The sequence below is a fragment of the Ranitomeya imitator genome, chromosome 6 (assembly GCF_032444005.1).
Source record: "Ranitomeya imitator isolate aRanImi1 chromosome 6, aRanImi1.pri, whole genome shotgun sequence".
In the NCBI taxonomy this organism is placed as follows: Eukaryota; Metazoa; Chordata; class Amphibia; order Anura; family Dendrobatidae; genus Ranitomeya; species Ranitomeya imitator.
Window position 1 is genome coordinate 317438644 of NC_091287.1, and position 26231 is coordinate 317464874.

General features: G+C 43.5%; 1 protein-coding gene across 3 annotated transcripts in view; it reads left to right on the plus strand.

The window, feature by feature from the left end:
* Positions 1 to 26231, plus strand: part of HIVEP1 (HIVEP zinc finger 1) — a 293232-nt gene that overhangs the window by 201339 nt on the left and 65662 nt on the right. For all 3 annotated transcript variants that reach the window (XM_069730788.1, XM_069730787.1, XM_069730789.1), the window contains one exon: positions 12660 to 12713. In XM_069730788.1, coding sequence (XP_069586889.1) covers positions 12660 to 12713 — 54 coding nt within the window. The remainder of the gene's footprint in view (positions 1 to 12659; positions 12714 to 26231) is intronic.

Sequence of the window (26231 nt, forward strand, 5' to 3'; positions counted from 1 at the left end):
AGGCCCCAGATTCACTGCCACTGAAGTCAATAGGAGAGTGGCGCTGCTATGGCACTTCCGCTCCTCTGACAGATTCTGACAATCTCACCTTTCTGCGGTGCCTTCTGGGCTTCCAGGACCATCTATCTCAGCCAGCAGCACCCTGCTTTTGGTGGGCACCCACTGAGATGATGTATTAGATCTGACCTGCAGTCCCATGTAACTCCACAGATAATACAGTGATTCTTTTGTAGGTACTGATAGCAGTGATCGCTCCTCTGGATCACACTGCTGCTGGTTCTGCATGTGTTGCTGTTCTGGCTGGTGGGAGGAGTAAGGCAGAATCGGTGAGAGAGGAGAGCAGACTAGTAGTGCTGGGCAGTCCGGCTCTTTTTGGTGATCCGGTTCATTCGGCTCCGCTCACCATAAAGAGCCGGCTCTTTCGGCTTTTTTTTAAATAGAAATACGTTTTACCCAGTCATCGTTCCAGGTCTTTGCCTTTAAAGTGAGATCCTCATTATACACCTGTATAAGTATCTAGTGAAGCAGTACAGACTGTGTTTAGCATTGCTGTTTCCTCAGATTGTTAGCTCTTGTGAACAGGGCCCCTGCTACTCGGCTGTAGTCTTAGGCTAGTTTCACACTAGCGTTTTTTGCAATACGTCGCAATGCATCGTTTATGGGAAAAAACGCATCCTGCAAAGTTGTTTGCAGGATGCGTTTTTGCCCCATAGATTAACATTAGCGACGCATTGCGACACACCGCTCCGCCGGGAGCAAAAAACGTTACATGTAACTTTTTTTTTACAGCCGAAGGACCGCTTTTTCCGACCGCGCATGCGGGGCCGGGACTCCGCCCTCACCTCCCCGCACCTTACAATGGGGCAGCGGATGCACAGGAAAAATGCATCCGCTGCCTCCGTTGTACGGCGCATTCACTGCTAGCGTCGGAACCTCAGCACGACGCACTGCGACGGGCCGAGTTCGACGCTAGTGTGAAAGTAGCCTAACGTGTTACTTTCTAATATGTGGCGTTTTTTGTACATTGCTGTAGTCATTCCCTCTTAGACACAATTTATCTGCATCCATATTTTTTCTGCAAACGCACAGAACTGCATCCTGATCAGCATTTGGTTGGAAATGTGAAATTCTGACTTTTGGAGGAGAGAGGAGAGGGGAGAGAGACTGGTGAAAGTGAAAAAAAATGGGGGCTCCGAGCATGTGTAGTATGACATCCACATGCAGATTGGACGCAGGCAGCCTGATTCGGGGGTGTCTACATTGACAATCATGTGTTTTTTGGACGCGCTGCCATGTACCAGGATGTCTGCAGATTTTTTTTAACACCCAAAATTCGCAACAAGCTGCATTTTGGGAGCACGTGAAAAATCCTGATACAAACGCAGGTCCATGCTTCCTTATGTTAAGTGTAGGGATGCAATCTGAATCGGGATGCATCAGGATTGCTACAGATCACAATGCACCGCACCAAAGCGCTAGTGTGAAAGCAGCCCCACCCGTGCAGTCCCTAACCAGGTGCCCCCATGTTATATACATGCTCCCAATGCATTTTATTAACACACTATAACATAGGGCACAAGCCCTTCGAGTGAGGCCGCTCACTGTATGACAGCACAACATGCAGAGTCTACATTATGTCTGCATCCTGTTCCCATACAGTTTCATCACTTTCTCATACAGCACATCCCTTGCTTCCCAGCATGCTCAGTCCGCAAAACGGATCCCTGCACATAGAAGCACACAGATCCGTGTTGTCCAGGATCCGTGCTCCATGGTAATTCCAGACGTGTAACCACGGATTTGTGCGTGTCCCTGTGCCTGAGTGTTTTTTAAATGACACAAAACTGCAGCAAGTTGTGTGTTTGTGCCTCTGGTAAAATATGTAGACAGACGGATCCGTGGGAAACTGTGACAACTGGACGCACACGCAAGTCCCATCTGTCACCACTGAAAGGCAATGGAGACAAAAACAGACCCGTGTGCATCCATTGTCACACGCATTGCAAAATATGCAAGTGTGAAACCAGCATAACTCTATATGATTGGAGCTGTACTAGATCTCGCCACAGGTTTTGCCGAAAATCACTTTGTATTACCCTACGCTCAGCAGCAACAAGTGACGCTGTCCATCCTCCTCCCTGTATGTTCCTGTCCTTGATCCTCCTCAGTCCTGACTAATACTATGTTACCAATCTGCTGAGTCACTCCTCCTATACACACTATATACATATATGCCATGGATGAGGCCAGTAAAGTATATCTTTATTTGGGACTATGGTAACTCAGATCCTGACTCCAGCACTGAAGGATGGTGTAACACTAATGCTTGCAGTCTGGAGGCACTTAAGGATTAACAATGTGAAGCCCTTTTTTTTCCTTTTCCAATCCACCCTGTCCTGTGCTTGTCTGCACTGTTTCTCCAGTATTCACATTCATTTACTAAGGCTATGTGCACACGTTGCGGTTTTTGCCGCGGTACCGCAGCGTTTTTGACGCTGCGGATCTGCAGCAGGTTCCCATGCGGTTTACAGTACCATGTAAACCTATGGAAAACCAAATCCACTGTGCACATGCTGCGTAAAAAACACGCAAATACCGCATCAAAAACGCACCTGCGTTTTCTGCCAAAACCTGCAGATTTAGTGCAGAAAAATCCGCAGGCAAATCTGCAACGTGTGCACATAGCCTTAAGGTACCGTCACACTCAGCAACTTTGCAACGAGAACGACAACAATCTGTGACGTTGCAGCGTCCTGGATAGCGATCTTGTTGTGTTTGACACGCAGCAGCGATCTGGATCCCGCTGTTACATCGCTGGTCGGAGCTAGAAGTCCAGAACTTTATTTGGTCGCTAGATCGGTGTGTATTGTCATGTTTGACATCAAAAGCAACGGCGCCAGCAACGTTTTTACATGGAGCGAGAACGGTAAGTGAGTCGCCGTTACGTCACTGGATCGCTCCTGCATCGTTCTGGAGTTGCTGTGTTTGACGTCTCTACAGCGACCTAAACAGCGACGCTCCAGCGATCTAGTTTAGGTCGGATCGTTGTCTATATCGCTGGAGCGTCGCTTAGTGTAACGATACCTTTATGGTCCACATCTACCTCTCTCACTGCTCCTCCCACATGAGTCACAGTCAGGGTTCACTAAATCTGATTAGCTGCAGCCAAGAAAGAAAAAAAAAAAAAAAACTTGGCTCACTCACACTGCAGAGCTGACTCATTTCATTCACAGCAGGGAGCCGGCTCTTTGTATGGGATCCTTCAGGAACAACACAGCACTACAGACTAGATCTAGCTATTGCTGAGAATGACAGACCGCTACAAACCACAGATCTTCAGCATGTTTGCAGTTTTGCACTAGGTCAGCTGTAAATCACAAGTTGATCACATATCATGTGAATATCCTCACCTTTCACCTCAAATATCATATATCTGAAACTTTGTGATGCTGCAATAGGCAATTTTCCATGTGGGCAATTTTTCCGTGTGGTCATTTTTCCGTGTGGGCAATTTTCCTGTGGGCATTTTTCAGGGAACCAAAAAGTGAAACTCATGTATATAGAGTCATTACAGAGTGATCTATTTCAAGTGTGTATTTCTTTTAATATTGATGACTTACAGCCAATGAAAACACCAAAGTCATTAGAGTAATTAACAAATAACACCTGCAAAGGCTTCCTAAGCGTTTAAGAAGGTCCCTTAGGCCGGTTTCACATTTGCGGTTGTGTCCGCAGCTTTTCATCCGCAATAATCCACATGCGTTATGTTTTCCTATATTTAACATTAGGAACGCAAGTGTCTGCGTTTGATTGCGTTTTGTCGCGTTTGACGACGCATGCGTCGTTCCGTCGTCTGCGGTTTGGCGCGGTAAACGCTACATGTAGTAATTTTAGAGGCGTCAATTTGCCGCCTAGAAACGTATGCGTTTGTTTGCGGTAGAAATGCGCCAAAAAAACGCATTGCTGTCTAAGTGAACGCATGCGACAGCAAGCACATGCGTTTGCTTGCGTTCGTGAACGCATGCGTTGCACCAGAGAAAAACATGTCTAGACACTGATTAGCCACCCCCCACATACAAGGAGATAAAGGGAGGGAGTGGGCAGTTACAGGTCACTACGCAGCAGACCGAGAAGCTTTCCAGACGCAGCAGAGCAGGCACACTCAGAACAATGTAAGTATATCCTCGCCAATGCCTTTATTTTCTGTCTGTACATGTCCTAATTTCTTCCTTTTCTTTCTTTCTGCATGCATCAGAATGTCATCTTCTTATGATGTGGAGCAACGTCCTGGGCCTTCTGAAGCCGAACATGTCAGTGAAGTGAGTACTCACCTCCTCAGATTGGAAAGTATTCACTGTCACATCTACACATATGACAATTTTTTTCCCCTTTTTTTTAGAGCACTTCTATTGCGGCAGAGGCTGGGCAGGAGCAGCGGGGTCACAGTCGAGTGTCAAGGCGGTAGCGTGTAAGTATACAAGGCTGACTGTTTACTGTATCCTCACTTTAGTATTCTTGAATTTTCCTTTCTGTACTTTACTCTTTCTTTACAATTTTCTTCTGGACTCCTTTTGTATCTTGACTTTCCTTATTCATGCCATTTCTCAGCCTCTGTTTTCTTTCTTTTCCTTATGTTAATGTATCCAACATTAATGTCTTTATTTAATTTTTAGGTTCCAGAACGGGATGAAGACCTCATAGAAAATGACCTCCTCATCTCCGTGGTCCAGGAGAGAGTCCTGTTGCGGGACACCCGGGTTACACAGCACTCGGATAACGTGACGATCCGGCGCCTATGGAATGAGGTGGTCAAAGCGATGTGGGATGGCTGGGACAACGCCCCTACTCGGGTCCGAAATGCATTTTGTAAGTATTGCAATGCAGTGTGAAGCAGCAGAGACCTTGGCCGGGATCACACAACTGTGTGTGAGAGAAACTCTCAGGAGTTTCCCTCATCACACACAGTTGTGATCCCGGCCAAAAGTCCATTGTCTAACCATTCTTTTTTGTTTTTCAACAGTGCTCAAAGTCAAAACTCGTTGGCATTCGATGAAGACCCGCTTCAACAAGGACCTGCGTCAAGAGAGCCGTGTTCCCAGTGGTTCTGGAGCAAGGATCCGAAAGTACAAATACCATCGCATTCTGGCATTTTTAAGCCTGGTCCTTGCCCAGAGAACGTAAGTATTTCTCCTGTGCATTAGGTTGTGTTGTATTGCCATAATCTGTATGTTTCTATTCAACAGGAGTTGGCGTTTGGTACATTTTTGGTATTATTTTTTCTTTCCTTTTTTCACAGCACGTGGAGCAGCACAGGTTCTGGAGCGGTCCTTCATCAGACAGCCACGGACCCGTCCCAGCCATCCTGAAGGGCTGCAGCAAGTGGGCCTGCCACACTAACTGGAGACCAGGAAGCTAGTCCATCAGGTCTTCCCCTTTCCCAGTCCTCTGCCGCTTTTTTGGGGGGCTCCTCCCGGCAGCGGCAGAGGGCATCGGACAGGTCCCTCATGCCCGAGTTTTTGCACTTGAGCTCAGTTTTTCACGATGGACTCAAGGCTTTGGGTGACCGAATGGATATTGCCATTAGCCACATGAATACATGTATCCAGGAGGTCACCAAAAGCCATGACCAAGTAAAAGCCGACCTCCAGAGGCCAGCACATCGTTTTTTTAACCAAATTGAACAGGGAATGTCGGAACACCTTACTCCTGATCTCCAGCTTAGTGTCATGCAGGCCTGCAATGCTGCTTGCGTGCAGGCTATGCAGCAGAGTCAGTATTTTCAGCAGACAGTGGCGGCATATCCACCTGTGCCTTCACTGTCACAATTAACCTCAATGCCGACCTCTGCTGCATACCACTGCACGGCCACCTCTATTCCTAGCACTGCCGGACACCAGTACAGCACCACCACCATGCCGAGTGCTGTGGGACAGCCCACAGCCACCACCATGAAAACCGCTGCTCCTGCTTGGACCTCCTCCACTGACACCACGATGCAGCAGCAGGACCCTGGCATGGCCTTCCGCACCGCCACGACGATGCAGCAGCCGGACCCTGGCATGGCCTTCCGCTCCACCACCACCACGATGCAGCAGGACCCAGGCATGGCCTTCCGCTCTACGAGCTCTATTGACTCTGGCATGGCTGCACGCTCTACGAGCACTATGGAGTCTGGCATGGCTGCACTCTCTACGAGCACTATGGAGTCTGGCATGGCTGCACTCTCTACGAGCACTATGGAGTCTGGCATGGCTGCACTCTCTACGAGCACTATAGACTCTGGCATGGCTGCACTCTCTACGAGCACTATGGAGTCTGGCATGGCTGCACTCTCTACGAGCACTATGGACTCTGGCATGGCTGCACGCTCTACGAGCACTATGGACTCTGGCATGGCTGCACGCTCTACGAGCACTATGGACTCTGGCATGGCTGCACGCTCTACCAGCACAGTGCAGCCAGACCCTGACAAGTCACCAACCACGACCATGCCACGACATATGAGCCCACCGAGGCTTCCCAGAACCCGGCGATCCCAGAAAGGGAGAACAAATAAAAAACAGCGTACTATCAGTATTCCTCCCCCTCACCTCCCAGTGTGTCTGTAATGTCAGGTTTGTCTCACCCTTCCAGTGCATCTTAAGGCTCCTTCACATTAAGCGACGCTGCAGCGATACCGACAACGATCCGGATCGCTGCAGCATCGCTGTTTGGTCGCTGGAGAGCTGTTACACAGACAGCTCTCCAGCGACCAACGATCCCGAAGTCCCCGGGTAACCAGGTTGAACATCGGGTTACTAAGCGCAGGGCCGCGCTTAGTAACCCGATGTTTACCCTGGTTACCAGCGTAAAAGTAAAAAAAAAACAAACACTACATACTTACCTACCGCTGTCTGTCCCCGGCGTTCTGCTTCTCTGCACTCCTCCTGTACTGGCTGTGAGCACAGCGGCCGGAAAGCAGAGCGGTGACCTCACCGCTCTGCTTTCCGGCTGACCGACGCTCACAGCCAGTACAGGAGGAGTGCAGAGAAGCTGAGCGCCGGGGACAGACAGCGGTAGGTAAGTATGTAGTGTTTGTTTTTTTTTACTTTTACGCTGGTAACCAGGGTAAACATCGGGTTACTAAGCGCTTAGTTACCCGATGTTTACCCTGGTTACGAGTGAAGACATCGCTGGATCGGTGACACACATGCCGATGTCCATGGGAGATCCAGCGACGAAATAAAGTTCTGGACTTTGTTCAGCGACCAACGATCTCCCAGCAGGGGCCTGATCATTGGTCGCTGTCACACATAACGATTTCCTTAACGATATCGTTGCTACGTCACAAAAAGCAACGATATCGTTAACGATATCGTTATGTGTGAAGGTACCTTTAAGCCTCTCATGTGTCAAGCCCTATCCCCGAACTACCAGACCCCACTAGTTTCATTGCCCCTTCTCCTGCCACCCCTGCGTCGTCGTCCACACTTAGCCAGGCCTCACAGCTTCACACCCCCCGTTTCCATCACTCTACCCCAAGCAGGCGCAGTTAAATAAAAAGTTTGTGTATAACAAAATAAATAATATTGTTTTTTGCCCCCAATTATGTGTGGTTTAATTGTGTATTTCGCCAACGGCAACACACACCGTGCGCCGAACACTTTATTTTTTGGCCACATCATAGTTCCAGTAGTTAGCAAGTTAAAGACTGTAGCTTTGTGTGCCTTTTAGTATAGAGATATGAGGTGGGCCACAAAATTAATACTTGTATTATCTCTATAATCTCTTCCTTCTGCTTAGTTTGTGACTAGTGTTGCAGACTGAAGAGAAAATGGTGGCAATACAATGCAGAACTATACTCAACAGGTCAGGTGTCCAAAAACTCATTAGTTAGGACACCTGACCTGGTGAGTAGAGAACTGCCTTGTATAACCTCCATTTTATCTTCTGTGTACGTAATCTATTTCACACAAAGTAAAGGGACGATGGCGGTCATACAAGGCATATCTATACTCACATGGACATGTCAGAAATAGTGAATTCATGAGGCTGTTATATGTGCATCATGAGTTAATTATTTACGACACCTGACTTGATGAGTATAGATCTGTTTTGTATTAAACAGCCATTGTCTCTTCAGTCTGTGTCCAATGGATACTGCAGAACAGAATCAGGACGCAATGACGTCAACAACCTTACCACTAAAACAACATGGCTGCCGTCACACTTAGCAGTATGTGGTCAGTATTTTATATCAGTATTTGTAAGCCAAAACAAGGAGTGGAACTATTAGAGGAAAAGTATAATATTAACATATCTAGCACCTCAGCGTTTATCACCCACTCCTGGTTTTGGATTACAAATCCTGATATTAAGTACAGACCAAATACTGCAAGTGTGAGGACAGCCTTGGTTTGTAGAGGAAATCCATAGGAGACACGGTCAAGATACCAAAAACTAAAGTTTATTAACGAGAAATATTAGTAACATTTAAGAAAATAACTGATACAAATAAAATCCCAACAGGACATTTACACAACACTGTCCTGCCATGACACACGTCCAATATCTGAATCAAAAAAGGCAGCAAATTGGTTGCTCATGTGACCAACTTCAGCAGTTGACCGCAGCTGGTGATGCTGGTAATCGGGCAGTGGGTGTGCAACTGGTTCATCCAGTTCAATGTTAGGCTGCTCCTTAGCCATTATGCAATTGTGCAGAACTACACAGGCTTTGACCACCTCGTCGACTGTCTCCATTTTTAGATTAATGTCTAATGCAAGAATGCGCCATTTTGAGACTAGAATCCCAAAGGTACACTCAACTGTTCTTCGGGCCCTGGTCAGTCTGTAGTTAAAAATCCTTTTAGTGTGGTTCAAGTCCCGACTGGAATATGGCTTCAGTAGGTTTTCACACATCTGAAAGGCCTCATCACCAACCATAACAAATGGCATTGGTGGAACTTCAGTGTTATGGAGAGGCCGTGGAAAATTAAAATTTGTGCCATACACATGGCGACCCATATCGGAGTTCTCAAAAGTCTGGGAATCGTTGCCACGGCCAAAAGCTCCAATGTCCACGGCGATTAAGTGACCATCTGCATCGGCTATTGCCATGATCAAAACAGAAAAATATTTTTTATAATTGAAGTACTCCGATCCTGTTCTGGCTGGTTTTATAATGCGGATGTGCTTTCCATCCATCGCTCCCAAACAGTTGGGGAAATCTCACACACTCCAGAATTTTTCCGCAATTCCAATCCACATGTCCGCAGTGGGTAGGGGTATAAACTCATCCCGGAGTACATTCCACAAAGCCCGGCAGGTGTCCGCAACTATTCCGGACTGGGTGGATATTCCAAGCCGGTATTGGAAGTGGAGGGATGATAAACTCTCCGGTTGCCAGAAATCTGGAAGAAAAAAAAAAAAAAAATTACAATCAATTCTATTTATGGTGTTGTTATGCTAAAGACATAAAGGAAAATACCAAAAAAATACATGTCAGAACACCCAAAATTGGCACTGCCATTGGTTTAGATTTGTTACGTACCTTAATGTAACCAGCAGACGTTCCTCTGATGTAATCGCTCTACGGAGCTGGCTGTCCTGTCTCAGGATGGTTCCTTGGACACAAGCACAGTAGAGGTTTCGGTTAAAATTAGACCTTCATCAATGTACCTCTCTTAGAGCTTATGGATTTATTGGGTCACAAAGGGTAAATTTAGCCACATTAGTAGTAAGGAGCCAGTCTTTGTTAAGGCCGTGTCCGGCACAAACAGAAGAAGTAACGGACGCGGTGTCCACCGCTAGTCCACACACTGGACTAGCGGTGGACACCACGTCCGTTACTTCTAATTTTGAACGAAACGTCTAATGTATGTACTCTTCTCCATTAAATTTTCACTGCATCTCACTATGTGTGTGCCAAGTTTATCTCTAATATTATACGGTTTGGGCACCTACTTGAGCATCACAATCATAGTAGTGCCTACGGTCTTATTTCTAATTATCACTTCCATGCCACATTGTTGACTTGATGTCGACACCGCAACCAATTTCAGACAGCAACACACTTGGTGATGGCCCCGAGGAGGGCGAGTAAAGCTCAGATTATTTATTTCTTTTATTAAACTGAACCCTGGGACAGGGATTTTCTGAATGGGGGCAACTCTTTTTAAATCTGTTCAATTTGTACAAAAGCTTGTAGTCCACTACTTTGAAGTCCTCTATTTTAATTTTTGATAGAGTAATACAATTTTCACATTTTGACAGAGTGGTGTAACACAATTTAATAGTCTTTTTGTAGCGTTATTATAGTAGTCTCTTAATTTAAGTGAAAATTTTTTTTTTTTCAGATATATTTGAATAGGGTATTTTTTTTTCTATTGCACTTACTGTATTTTCTGGCGTATAAGACTTGCTTATAAAAAGCTTTTACAGCATATTCTTAGCTAATCTTAGCGCTGACTCATAAGAGTTTATATCGTCTGTAGAAGATATATTTTTATAACTGCGTAATTAGAACATTAATTAAGACAGCAAGCAAACTTCACAGCAGCCGATAGGCTGGCAGTCACCTAAGGACATTTTGTTTAGCCAAATCTAAAAGTTTTTGTTTTGTTCAGTGCTAAAGCCAGATGGGTTTCTGCGAGGTGTGATGGATTTCTGCAGCTTAATATTTTTGCACATATGCATAATCTCACTCCATCCTGACATGAACCCAACAATGTTCAGAGGTTTATCTGACAAGTTTTCTCTGTGTAGTTAGCGGAGATTAAATTAAAACAGCCTTTGTGTAACATGGAATATTTGATTTGTATCTTAAAGGGAATCTCTCAGCTGGTTTTTACTATTTAATCTGAGAGCAACATAACATAGGGCAATAAAACCTGATTCCAGGGATGTGTTGCTTACTGGACTGTTTGCTGTAGTTTCAATACAAACAGTGTTTTATCAGCAGGAGATTCAGTGCCTCAATAGATCTTAAGTGCAGGTCAAACCAGCTAACTTATGTAACCCCGCCCCCACCACTGACTGGCAGGTTGCTGACCATGTGCAGCGTACACAGCTGCCAATCGGAGGTGTGGGCGGGGTTATACACAGCTCAGCATTTTGATCACTGCTACATCTACAGCAGGGGTGTCAAACTGCATTCCTCGAGGGCTGCAAACAGGTCATGTTTTCAGGATTTCCTTGTACTGCACAGGTGATAATTTAATCACCTACACACATAATGATTGCAGCACCTTGTGCAATGCTAAGGAAATCTTGAAAACACGCATGGTTTGCGGCCCTCGAGGAATGCAGTTTGACACCCCTGATCTACAGCACACAAACAAGGATTCTATCAAACTGCACCAAGCAGCCCAGTAAGCGACACATCACTGAAATAAGGCTCTCTGCCCTGACATCATTCTGCTCTAAGAAAACACAGCAATATCCTGCTGACAGATTCCCTATAGGAGGTGTCAGGTTTGTCTTTTGTAAAATGAGATTTTTTTTTTTTTTTGGTGCAAGAGAAAAAAAAAACATTTTCAAAACTAAACGTTCCAACACCTTTTATGTTTTTGCTGAGACATCACAAAATAAAGATAAAGTTGCCATTTTAGATGCCCTATTCAGAAGCTGGATTAGGGCAAAGACTACAAATCCCAGCATCCTCTTCCTCCCCAGCAACTTGCCAATGTGGGTGAACCAATATTCTCTGCAAGACATGTCACACCATAGCTGGAAGCCACCCATGGGACCATGTAACCACTTGCACTGAAGACAAGTCTATTAGTGTATTAATAATAATAATAATAATAATCTTTATTTTTATATGGCGCTAACATATTCCGCAGCGCTATACAGTATGCACACATCATCAATGGTACAATGGTAAAGTATTTCCTGATATATATAAGATATAATGTATATTTTTTTTGTCTGTGGATAGCCCCTTTAACCATGTTAGACATAACAGTTGTTTTTTTTTTTTTGTTTTGGAGCCGGATTCATCATATATACAGAGACCTAGGAGTAATATTACAGGGTATTCACATGACTGCCATCTACTGGTCACTAAGAAACTTGTTAATGTCAGGCTCCTATTTTGGGTATTACAATGATGATGAAATAGTCCGCTTTTCCCTTGAGATGACATCTACTCAGTCTGAAACCATTTTTCCCATGTTGTAAAGGATATAAAAAAAATTGCAAAAGCTCCATTTTAGTAAAAGTAAGTAGAATAGAGTGCCGTTTTGTTTCAGTGCATGGTTGGGGTGACTCTGGTAGAGATACATTACTAGGGATTACAGTTTGTGATTGTTTAACCCTGCTGTTCTGTTGGTCAAAAATGACCGACTTTGAACTTCAATATTCTTTAAAATATTCAAGATGCGGCTCTGAAACCCGTGGCCGACCGACCCATCCTCATTTAAGTCAATCAACCACAAGTTTCAGAATCGCATCTTGAACACCCCAAAAAATACCAAAGTTCAAAATAGGTCTCCCCAGACCGAACAGAACAGCAGGGTTAATCTTGTGGCTTTCTTCCTGTTTGTACCGGATCCGTCATATTTGTGTTGTTTTATCATACAACTAATGATTCATTTCTTGGAAAATAAAATGTATTGTTTCTGTTTGGTTTTGCACTCCACTTGTGAATACCAATGATATGTTTTGTTTTCATTTTAGATAAAATAGAAGAAGCCCAAAAGAAGCTAAACAATCCTCAGGAACCCCAAAAAGGTAAATCATCTCTACAGTTTGTATACCTTAATAAATAAATATTGTATTTATAGACTAGCACCCTGGGGATAGTAAAGAGAATGTCGGAACTGCGGCCCGAGCCACGGGTCCCGTGTGGTGGCCCATAAACTAGAAGAAAGTTACTGTATATAGCAATCTACCAGCGTGACCGCACCATTTGTATATACAGCTTTTATACCTTGTTTTGTAACTCTAATATTCTTTACTCAGAACACCAGATCATAGTGGTGGGAATTTATTGATGGCTTTTCCACAGATTTCTCACATAAAAAATGTGCTAATATTCGGGTTTCTGCTAAAATGTTCCACTTTTATCTACTTGATCCTTTCCACTATTGGTGAGGTACAGACCTTGGGTCAGCAGGAGGGGACATGGACAATTGCGTTCCAACCAATTTGTCAATTCTAAAAAAAAAAAAAAATGTCTAAAATATCCAAGCAAAAGTCTACGCTCATTTGTAAGTGACCTATATTTCATTTTCTGTCTTTGTATTGTAAGACTGAAACATCTTCTAGTGGTTCTAAAGAGTCATGCGTAACTTGTCTGTCTGCTCCAGTGAGATCAGCTGCATTCTGTCCATAGGTACATGCAGAATTCCCGGCATAAAAGGAGCTCGATGCTGCTGGATTGTCAGTCATCATCTGCACATACCATTACCACTTAGCCAAGGTTCACATTGCGTCAATGGCAATGCGCTGACTGCATCCGTTACACAGCGGCACTAATGCAATGTAACGGATGCTTCAGCGCACCCATTGACTGTCATTATGTAGCGCATCGCTAACACATGTCATAATCGGCATGCGTTATCGATATGCCGTCATTCTGTGACGGACCCTCGGACGTGGTCTGCAGCTTTTCCGGGTCCGTCACCGCTAGCATAGGTGGAGCATCTGCGCTATCACCATCGCATAACGCGATCTTTCAAAGGCACTAGTGTTGGTGCTGTCCGTTTTTAACGCATGCGTTGAACGGACTGCAGCAACGCAATATGAACCCTGCCTAAGTCCAGTACGAGGTGACTACTTGGGTTAATCTCAGGTAGAGGTCAGTCAGGTGACTGATTATCTTAAATTGTGCTTTATTCCATTATTGTTAATGTCTCCAATGCTGCTGTTAAAAAGTAATCTTTTCTAATGTCGTATTCATACTCAGCAGGCACTTTGATTGCTTGCAAATCCGTGGGGGTCCGAATCCTGAGTCCCCTCGCTGATGGCTTAATAGACCCATGAACAGTGCACTGCTCCTGTCTGAGCACACACACACTTAGGATTTAAAGGGACTGTCAGCACAGAGTGACAGTCCAAACCAAGTACAGGCGCTCGGTGCTTCATGGCGACCAATCATTTATATACACATTCCCACATGCTTGGTTTCCATCTATCTCCACCCTTCTCTGGCTCTATGAAGCCAGAGCTGGCAAAGAGGTTGGTGGAGATTGAGGGAAAAGAAGCAGGTGGACAGGTATATAAATGATTGGTCCCGCTGTGCAACGCCAAATGCCACATCCTACCCTACCTCCACCATTGATTAGTAGCTTTTTGTCAATACAGAATGTACACAAAAAGCTGCCTATAATAAGTGCTGTGCACGGGGTTATACATGGCTCACCATTCTTTTAGCTCTGCTACAATTTGATTTTGCATGGTATACATTTTCTTTTGTTCAGTTGTTGCATAGTATTGTCACCAATTGCTATTACGGTAGATTAAAAAAAAAAAAAATAGTCCAAATATAGGCCAGAAAAAACTTGACACCTTACGGTATAGGATTTTAGTTTTTAAAAATGTAAATAAATATATTTATATGTATCATTACATAATTCACAATTAAATGGTTGCATTAAGTTCTCCAGAGAAGGTGCCTCCCTTAGAGCATGTGCTCATGAAGTGGCATACCCACAGAGTTTTGCAGGCTGAACCATTGTTTTCCTGAAGTGTCTTTTTTGTTGTCTGTCTTGTCACTCTTTACAGTGGCTTAGCCGCCTGCTATTTTAAAAAAACTTTTTTCTTTTTTTAGAGTACAGAAACAATTAAGGGAATCTACCATTTGCTTTGCAACGCTGACCTCTCATCCAATTCTACACCCTAAGGTGCTCTTTCCATAACCTAGTACTAGTGGCAGTGCTGGTGCGGCTCTGATTAGGGATCCAGCTCCTGGACTTCGGTCACTAGCAGCAATGGAAACCCCTCTTCCTGCCACCATGTCTGGAATACATGTAACCATATTGCTTACTTAAGGTCGAGCAGCTCCTTGCTAACCCTGGCAGGGTAGCGAGTCCTCAAGGCGCCATCCACTTTTTATGTTTATACAATTGTAAAACGGTGCATAAATTAATTCTTTATAACTGCTCCATGCAGTTCTTTATTTCCCCCATAGATGCCCCATATAATGCTCCATATATAATGCCCCATGCAGTTCTTTATAGCCCCATATAATTCTCCATATATAATGCCCCATGCAGTTCTTTATGGCCCCATAAATGCCCCATATAATGCTCCATGCAGTTATGGCCCCATAGATGCCCCATATAACATTGTGCTACATGTAATGCTGCTGAACTAAAAAAAAAAATGACATACTCACCTCTCGTTGCTGCCGGCTGCTCCTCAGCGTCCCGTCTCTCTGCACTGACTGTTCAGGCAGAGGGCGGTGCGCACACTAATACGTCATCGCGCCCTCTGACCTGAACAGTCACTGCAGAGGACGCGGAAGACGGAGCATCGGTGGAACACGGAAAGGTGAATATGACATATTCACCTGCTCCCGGCACTCCTGACGCCGTCCCTGCCTGTCCCACGGTCTTCGGGCGCCTGCAGCTTCTTTTTGTAGTGAGCAGTCACATTGTACCGCTCATTACAGTAATGAATATGCGGCTCCACCCCTATGGGAGTAGAGTCCATATTCATTACTTTAATGAGCGGTACAAGTGACCGCTGAACAGGGGAAGAAGCTGCAGGTGCCCGAAGACCGTGGGACAGGCAGCGCCGGGAGCAGGTGAGTATTTGATAGGCGTCGCTCCCGCTCACCCGCCGAAACCCCCTTCCCCGCCTTACATGACTCGAGTATAAGCCGAGAGGGGCACTTTCAGCCCATTTTTTGGGCTGAAAATCTCGGCTTATACTCGAGTATATACGGTAATTGCTCTGTGTGGTTCATCCTCCTGTATAGACAGGACTCTCAATGCCGAGAACCATGGCAGCTTATGCACACTGAGTGATCTAGTATAGATCACCGCTCAGTGCACAATTTTTGCTTTGATCTGCTTGCCTCAAATGACCGCCTAACGATATTGTTGTCTCATGCCGCCGGTCGGTCAACTTTGTCACTGGACTCGTATGCATACAAAGAGCAGGGATTTCACTGTGTATAATGCAGTCTGATCAGCACTTTCTGCTGGTAACATCCTTTCTGTACATCAGACACCATCCTCATCATGATAGTTTCCCTTTAATTGTGGATACTATTGTCCATTTAGACAATTTATTTTTCCCTAGTACGTCTAGTGCGTTATTTGCATTCACAAGTAGGTTTGTTCTTGCTGTCAGGCCTTTACTGTGGTTAGTGAGAAATAGTGTAGACGTGTCTCTGGATGATAAGCCATGTTGTAATATTGTGCAGATTAGAAAATATAATGTGATAATATTGTGTATTGATTACCATTTCATTCTGCATCCTTTCCATAAGTGCTTCTCGTCTCAAGTCTTCACTGACTCAGCTGCCTCACTCGTCAAGTTCATGCTCTAACTCCCTTTACATTAATCATGAAATGTAAATGAGAATATTTGACATATGCAAATAGAACATTCTGTCTTTAGAGCAGGGAACACCATTTGCATGATGGCCTCTTTAGGGTATACATAGCATCCAAACAGTGAAGTTGCAGTAATTTATAAAGTATCTAGAAAAGGATTCAAGGCACCAGGAATATATTATTGCATGAAAAACCATAAGTATTCGATCACCTACCAACCAGCAAGAATTCTGACTCTCACAGACCTGTTAGTTTTTATTTAACCCCTTAAAGACCAGAGGTATTCTTGATTTAGCATTTTCAATTTTTGCTCCCCTTCTTCCCAGAGCCATAACTTTATTTTTTGGTCAAAATGTCCATGTGAGGGCTTGTTTTTTGGGGGACGAGTTGTAGTTTTGAGCCACACCATTGTTTTTCACAATTTTAAAATTGTAATAAAAAAAAAAGTTGTCCCACAGTTTTTTTTTTTTTTTTTATTTATACCATGTTCACTAAATGCTAAAACTGACCTGCCATTATGATTCTCCAAGTCATTATGAGTTCATAGACACTAAACATGTCTAGTTTTTTTTTTATTTAGATAGTGAAAAAAATTCCAAAATTTGTAAAAGAGGGAAAAAAAAAAAAATTGCGCCATTTTCCAATACACATAGCGTCTCCATTTTTCACGATCTTGGGTTGGGTGAGGGCTTATTTTTTGTGTACTGAGCTGATGTTTTTAATTATACCATTTCGATGCAGATACGATCTTTTAATTGCCCATTATTGCATTTTAATTCAAAGTTACGGTGACCAAAAATAACATAATTCTGGCATTTTGACTTTTTTTCTCGTTGATGTCGCCTTTGTATTGTAAGGTGACATCAAGCCCAGCTTAGTAATGGAGAGGCGTCAATAAGATACCTATCCATTACTAATCCTATAGTTGTTAAAGGGTTAAATAGCGACGCCCTCGATCTCCTGCAAAAAATAAATAAATAAATAAACACACACAAATACTCCCTGTTCTGATGTAATCCGTTTAATAACGAGTGTCCCACGACAATGTGACTGCTCTACAGGCCTCCTGCGATGCACTGACAGGAGGTAATGGCTCCTGTAGTGCATCACTGAAGAGGTCACCGGAGTTCAGGCTCTCACTTTACGGCAACGCTGCGTCAGACTTTTCTCTTTCCTTGCCGGTGACCTCTCTTCTGGCGGCAGAGGGATACATCACGGAGGATTACCTCCGCTCTGTGCATGCCGGAGGGCTTTGTAGAACAGTGACCTCTCCCAATGCCACTGTTCTACATGGGAGATCATTGTGGGGCACTCGTTATTAAATGGACTACGGCAGAAAGGTAGGTATAGGTTGGCTTATTATTTTATTTTTGTTACAGGAGAACAAGGGCGTCGGTGGACTAGGTGATTGGTGAGTATGTACTGTATGTTGTATGATTTTTTTGTTTTGTTTTTTACTATTGAATACATGCATCATCTGATGGGACTACTGTCCCATTATCGGTAATGCTGTCACTATCATATGACAGCATTTATAGCCGGATGGGAGCAGTAGTCCCATCAGACGATGCCTGGACCAGCACACACACAGGGACACACGCAGACAGACCGAGACACACACAGACCCGCATGCACACATACACGCAGACCCCCGCAGGCAGACACTCACATAGTCTCCGCCTACACTCTCTTCCTCCTTCAGATCTACAGCGTTTCTCGCTTGCAACTCCACAGCAAAACTGCAGATTTTTTTTAAACCTGCGGTTTTGCTGCGGATTTGACTGAATCAATGGAAGTCAATGGGTGCAGAAACGCTGCGGAAAATAGAACGTTGCAATTCCGCACGTATTTTTCCGCAGCATGTGCACATCAATTCTCAATTTCCCATTGACTAACATTGGTTGTGCACTACACTGCGGATTTGATGCAATTCCGCATTTCCAAAAATTCTGCGGAAACTCCTTAGGGTCTGACACATAAGTATTTATGCACTATTTCTGCATCTTTTGACAGGAAAAACGCCGCATTTTTTTCTTGCGTTTTTAGTGCAGATTTTTCCCGCTTAATTAGTATGAATGAAATCTGCAGCAAAAGCGCTAAAATAATTGACATGCAATAGATTTAAATGTACACCAAATCTGCTAGTCACAAATAAGCAACGTGTGCACGAGACTTCAGGATTCTCATTCACTTTGCTGGCATCAGAAAACCCTACAATTTTTGTGACATCTGCATGGAAAAAAACGCAATGTGTGCACACACAGCCTTAGGGTATGTGTCCACTTTCAGGATGGCCGGCTGTATCGTCGGAGCGGCTTAGCCGCTCTGCGGTAAGCCCCGCCCCATTTCTGGGACGCGATGATGCCGGATGTGTTCATAGCACACATCCGGCATCATCGCTCCCCACCATAGGGCCCTGTGCTATATCTTGCGGCGACGCAGCGTCGCCGCAAGATATACGGACATGCTGCGATCTGAAAAGACGCGCAGCATGTCCGGAGTCGCAGGGCCGCCACGTGCGTGTTACCACGCATAGTGGAGACGGGATTTCATTAAATCCCCTCCACTATGCTGTAACATCTGGACGCTGTGTGTCTGACGCTGCGGCTCTATGCAGCGTCAGACACGCAGCGTTTCCTGCACGTGGACACATACCCTTAGGCCTTGCTCATTTGTGTCTTTGTGCTGCAAATAGAAAGCTGCTTTTTACAGTACCAACAAAAGCTATGAGATTTCAGAAATCTCATGCACACTCTTGCTTTTTTTTCGGACTGAATTGGAAAACTGCAGATTTTTTTTTTTTTAACCTTAGCATGTCAATTCTTTCAGCGTTTTTGCAGCATTTTTTCCACGCAGAGAAAGCAACACGTGTAAAAAAGCAGTAAAAACGTTGCCATCAGTTTTTGCAGCATTTTAAGTGAAAAACGGCAGGTACATCAGAATCTGAAACATACCGTATATACTCGAGTATAAGCCGAGATTTTCAGCCCATTTTTTTGGGCTGAAAGTCCACCTCTCGGCTTATACTCGAGTCATATACCCGGGTGTCAGCAGGGGAGGGAGAGTGGGGGCCGTGTAATCATACTTACCTGCTGCGGCGCGGTCCCTGCAGTCCCTGGATTCTCCGGCGCTACAGATTCTTCCTGTACTGAGCGGTCACATGGCACCGCTCATTACAGAAATGAATAGGCGGCTCCACCCCCATAGGGGAGGAGCTGCATATTCATTGCTGTAAATGATCGGTGCCATGTGACCGCTCAATTACAGGAAGAAGCTGCAGCGCCGGAGAAGCCAGGGACTGCAGGGACCGCGCCGCAGCAGGTAAGGGGAGCGCAGCGCTATAATTACCTGCTCCTCGCTCCGGCTCCGTCTGCAGCGTCCTCTAGCAGTGACGCTCAGGTTAGAGGGCGCTGTGACGTAGTCAGTGCGCGCCCTCTGCTGAGCGTCAGTGCTGGAGACGGAGCCGCAGAAGAGCAGGTAATTATTGAAAGCGCCGGCGTCCTGAGAAGAGAGGTGAGTATGTGATTTTTTTTTTTTTTTTATGGCAGCACCAGCAGCATTCTAAGGAGCACCTATGGGGCCATAATGAAAGGTGCAGAGCATTATATATGGCACAGCATTCTAAGGAGCATCTATGGGGCCATAATCAAAGGTGCAGAGCATAAATGGGGCACAGCATTCTAAGGAGCACCTATGGGGCCATAATCAAAGGTGCAGAGCATATATGGCACAGCATTATAAGGAGCATCTATGGGGCCATAATCAAAGGTGCAGAGCATATATGGCACAGCATTATAAGGAGCACCTATGGGGCCATAATCAAAGGTGCAGAGCATATATGGCACAGCATTCTAAGGAGCACCTATGGGGCCATAATCAAAGGTGCAGAGCATATATGGCACAGCATTATAAGGAACACCTATGGGGCCATAATCAAAGGTGCAGAGCATTCTATATAGCACAGTTGAATATGGAGCATCTATGGGGCCATAATGAACGGTGCAGAGCATTATATGTGGCACAGCTTTATATGGAGCATCTATGGGGCCATAATGAACGGTATGGAGTATCTATTTTTATTTTTGAAATTCACTGGTATCTGCTGCATTTTCTACCCTAGGCTTATACTCGAGTCAATAAGTTTTCCCAGTTTTTTGTGGCAAAATTAGGGGGGTCGGCTTATACTCGGGTCAGCTTATACTCGAGTATATACGGTACTTATTTTTAATATTTTCCCAAGTTTAAACTAAAATGTCTTCATGACCTTACATGAGCAAAGCAGTTATCATTATTTTAATTAACGTGTACTAATACTATGTTTAAAATAATCAAAGCCTGACCAGCTCAATTCCCTACTAATTTGTAAATGTAAACAGTGCCTGACCAATGTATGAAATTGAGCAATATCTAACTACCGTAACTCAAATTCCTTACAAGTGTTTGACGGTAAACAATGCCCGATCAATAAAATGCACTGCCAATGTCTTATGTAAACTACGGTATGTCTGGCCAATACAACTCCCTCTGCTGTTTTAGATTTGCAATTGTCTTCTTTCATGAACTCAGTTGAACTTTTTTTTGTTCAGAATAGTCAATGGTTTTTCAGACATGAAATTTAATTTCCACTAAGTAATTTGATCAAATTGCCCTTTTTTCAAAAAATGTTTTATGGTTTCACATATGTCTTTCATTGCTGGCCTATCATTTTGCATTGATCATGCTTGTATGGTGGAAACAAAGCTGAGCTTTGAGATCCTGAAAAATGCAGCAAAAAAAGCGGCGAAAGAGCCATCAAAACCTGCTTTTTAATTGACAAGAGATCAGGTTTTGGCTGCAGTAAAAAAGCAACATGTGAACATAGCCTTACAATGCAGATACTTGTGCTGAATGAGCAGTATGGACATTTTCTTCACCATTTCAGTGAAAGTAGAAACTCTACTGTAGTTGTTGGCAATGCTTCCTTTCTATCAGTTCTATACAGAGAAGAATGTAAGTCCCTATGCAGATCCTATTTACAGGAGGGTTTAACTCCTTCACCCCAAAGCCTGTTTTCACCTTGATGAGCAGGCCAAATTTTTGCAATTCTGACTAGTGTCACTTTATGTAGTAATATCTCTGTTATTTAGTAATAACTCTTCAACAGATCCCAGTGATTCTGAGATTACGCGACCTACCTTCGTTTGTGATGTCAGAAATTTGGCAAAAATTTAGCAATTTTTAAACTTAATTCTTATGCCCTTAAACCAGTTATGTCACAGAAAATAGATAATAAATAACATTTACCACATGTCTACTTTACATCTGCATCATTTTCTTTAAACATTTTTTTTTGTTAGGAAGCTAGAACGGTTAAAATTGCTCAACAATTTCTCACTTTTCTAACAAAATTTACAAAACCATTTTTTAGGGACTACATCACATTTGAAGTGACTTTGGGGGCCTATTTGACAGAAAATACCCCAAAGTGACACCATTCTAAAAACGGTCTCCTTCAAACTGCTCAAGATCAAATTCAAGAAGTTTATTAACTCTTCAGGTGCTTCACAGGAATAAATGCAATTTTTAATTTTCACAAGGGTAACAGGAAAAAATAGACCCCAAAACGTGTTGTGACATTTCTCCTGAATTTGCCGATACCCCTATGTGGGGAAAAACTACTGTTTGGGCGCATGTTAGGGCTCTGCAGGGAAGGAACACCGTTTGAACGTAAAAATGCCTTGAATCGAGAGTGGATGCCATGTCGCGTTTGAAGAGCCCCTGATGTGCTGAAACAATGGAAACCCCCCACAAGCGGCCCTATTTTGGAAACTAGACTCCTCAAGGAATTTATCTAGAGATGTGATGAGCAGAATTTTAGAATTTTACAACATTGAACTGGGAAAACGAAAAAAATGTATTTTTCCCACATTTTTTCATTTTTACAAGGATAGTAGGAGAAATTGGATCCTAAAGTGCAATTTCTCCCGATTACATGGATACCCCATATGTGTTCAAAAACTACATTTGAGCCATAGTGCAAAGCTCCAAAGGGAAGAAGCTCCATTTTAGAATTAAGATTTTGCTGGAATGGTTTGAGAGTGCCATGTCATTGGCAGAGCTCACGAGGTATCAGAATCCCCCATAAGTGACCCCAAACTACACCTCTAACTTAATTCATCTAGGGATGCAGTGATTTTATTGACACCACAGGTGTGTCACAGAATTTCATACCATTGGGCAGTGAATAAAAAATAATTACATTTTTACCACCAAAATTTAGTTTTTAGCCCCAGATTTTAAATTTTCACACAGGGAAATAGATAAAAAAGTCACCAAAATTTGTAACACAATTTCTGCTCAACGTGGAAATACCCAATACGTGACTGTATAGTACTGCTTAGCAACACAGCGAGACTTGGGAGGGACAGAGCATTATTTGCCTCCTGGAGTACATATTTTCCTAGAATAGATTGCGAACTCCAAATACAGATCCCCTAAGTGCTAGAAGAGCAGAATAGCCCCCTTAAGTGACCCCATTTTGAAAAATTATACCTCTTTGGTAATTTATTTACTCCAGCGGTGTTTTTCAGAAACAAGCAGCAGTGGATGTTGCTGAGTCAAAATTGCAAATCTGCTATTTTATGTCCCAGTACGTTGTAGTGCCCAGTACATTGTAGTACATTATGCCCTGCACGTTCTTCTGAAGACATGCACCCATAAATTAGGCAGGCTCTCATAGCTGCAGAAGTGTCAAACATGTTGACACTAAATGTGGTTTAGGCACACCATGGGGTTCAGAAGGAAGGAGGCACTTTGATTTGGGAGTGCAGAATTTGTTACATTTCTTTTAAGGGGTGTGAAGTGTAAGGCTGGTTTCACATTAGCGTATCTGCGCAGCGTAATATCTGTATATGACATGCGTACATATCTTTAACATGGTGTACACAGGGATATGCTTTTGCATGCGGATGCGTACGCCTGCGTCGTTTCACTGTGTCCAGCGAACGATACATGTTGCATTTTTTTGAGGCGTCAAATATTGCGCAATCACGTGCATGCAGATGAGTGTGCGTCAAAACAACAAAGACTGTTCAAGAAAAAGACTGACAGAACTCACTTATTGGGGCGCCGGTCCGAATCCAGAGAACCATGCTGGATATTCCACATAGTCCAAAGATAAGTAAAGAACCAGCGCTCCATCTGGGTGTTGTATTCCAAAGTAGAAAACGTTGCTGTTAACATGGCTCAATAAATTTCTACTTTGGAATACTACACCCGGATGGAGCGCTGGTTCTTTACTTATCTTTGGAAAACAACAAAGACTGTCTATGGGAGCGCATTGGTATGCAAGGACATGCGTTCGATACGCATGCGTAATTCCGAATGAGCAGGTCCTGCTGTTCTGTTGGACTACTGCCTGTAATGTAAGTATTGGTGTCCATTGTGTTTTTTTTTTTTTTGTATTTTTTTTGTTTGGCTCTTAACAAGTTTAAATTTTCTTCTGTTCTTTTCTGTAGTGTTTCACTTGACTTCTGGCATGTCCTCATGTGAAGCTTCCCAGAGTGGAGATGACACTGATTGTTATTTATTTATGTGAAATGAAACTTTTTTTTAATTTTTGTTAATAAAAATTATTTTTTTCACAATCCCTGTCTCCCTGTGTTTTCTTTATCTCTTTATTTAAACATGTGTGTATTGTTGAGTGAAGTATTAATGGGTATTACAGTCAAGGTGTTTAGTAATTAAGTCAGCAAACATTTCAGGTGCATTTTACTTATTAGCGGCTTAAACCACTTAGTCTTTCCTTGCCACATGTCCAATATCCAAAACAAAGTAGGCAGCAAATTTTCCCTCATTTGGGCAACTTCCACTGTAGTCCTCAAAGGGTGATCTTGGTAATCCTGCAATTTGGTAGTAACAGGTTCCTCAGGTTCGAAGTGCTGGGTCACCAACAGACGTTCCTCAGCAGGAATTGCTCGACGTAGCTGTGTTTCCTGCCTGGTGATATATCCTCGGACACGTAGCAGCAAGTCATGGAAGCTCTGTTCCTACAGTCTCGTGTACTCGAAAAACTTCTCAGGGCTTTCATGCAGCTCGGTGTACGAGTGGGAGGCTCCACGGCTCTCTCGGACTTCAACGATGGGGTGTTGCCAATAGCGACGACGACGTCTTCTCCGTCTTTCTCTTCTTCACGAGCCACAGTAAAGGCAACAGCCAATCTCAATGTCAAATCAAGATTAAGAATGAAGCTTTCCACGCTAAGATCCATCTTGCAGTTGGATACAGCTGCAAAAGACGATGATTCATCAGTGCAGTGTGTCTTTATATAGAAATCACATGGGACATGCCCTTTGGGTGTCTGGTGTCAAGAAAATTCTACTGGAAAAGCATTGGAAATATCGAACACATGCGCATAAACAACGCAAATGCATGCACACAGTGTTTTTTTGGCGTCATGTGTAAGATAATGCAGATAAAAAAAAGCTGTGTAAACATGCAACATGTAAACATACGCTACGCACAGAAACGCTAATGTGAACCTAGCCTTAGTGCTTTTCAGAGCCTAGATTTCCATTCACAAATGTTGTCCTGAGTGGGAACTTGCTTTTTTGTGGATTGAGTTGAAGCTTTAATTGGGAACATTTGAGATCGCATTTATCCGACGCTCTATGCTGAGCACTTACAATCGGGTTTACATCTAAATCTCCAAATGGCGTAATTTAGAAGACATACCCAACTGGTCCGTTCACTAATGAGGCAGCAGAATATCTCTGAACTATGTCTGTCCTCTGTTCAATGGTGTCCTTTTCAGAAGTGCACAAAACAGTGGCCGGTCCGGCACTTTTGTGCACGCCTTAAAAGATGGACACTGTTGGATCATAGGCCAGATGGCATCCACAGTGACTTCATCTGCCTCATTATAGAGAATCTTCCATCGGGGTTTAGTCTGAACCACGTATTTCAGAGATTTACATGGAAATCCTGGTGTAAGGGCTCAACGTAGAGCGCAGGATAAGTGTTTGCCGAGCCTTACTGCAATATTTGGGAGGCAGACTGAACAAATCAAACAGCAGGTGAAGAATTGTTTGTTTTTTTAATGCAGTTCCTAGTGCGGAATAAGTGATTAGACTACCTTATTCTTTGGTTGGTGCGATTACAGTAATACCAGATTTATTTTATTTTTTTTTTTTGGGCTGTTGTCACACACTAAAATACACTTTTTTTTTTTTCTTTTCAAAAAACAGATTTTGCAGCGCCATACTTGAAACCTATAATTTTTCCTGTTTTCTGCTGACAGTCATGTGAGATCTTGTTTATTAATAGTTGAGTTGACATTTTTATTGGTGCCATTTTTGGTCACATTAGTTTTTTGGATCGCTTTCTATTCTGATTTTATTTTATTTTGGGAGGCATAATGAACAAAAACCAGCAATGCAGGAATTGTTTTTTTTTGTGTTTTTTTTTCTTTTTTCTTAATGCTACTTTTCATGTCATAAAATAAGGCAGGTTTATTCTTTGGTCAGTATGATTACAATAATATCATATTTACTAGCTGTTTCTAGCCAGCTAACGCTCGGTACGCTCATTGCTATCTAATTTACGCTGCTGGTGATTAAAGTAAAGTTTTTAGCTGCAGCACTGGCCAAAAAACACCTGTACATGTATATATCCAAAAAGAAAAACACGGCACTGCTCCCAGATAAAACATTGGAACCTCAGAGAACCACTGCTATGTGCCGTTGCTGGGTCTGAAACTCCGAGA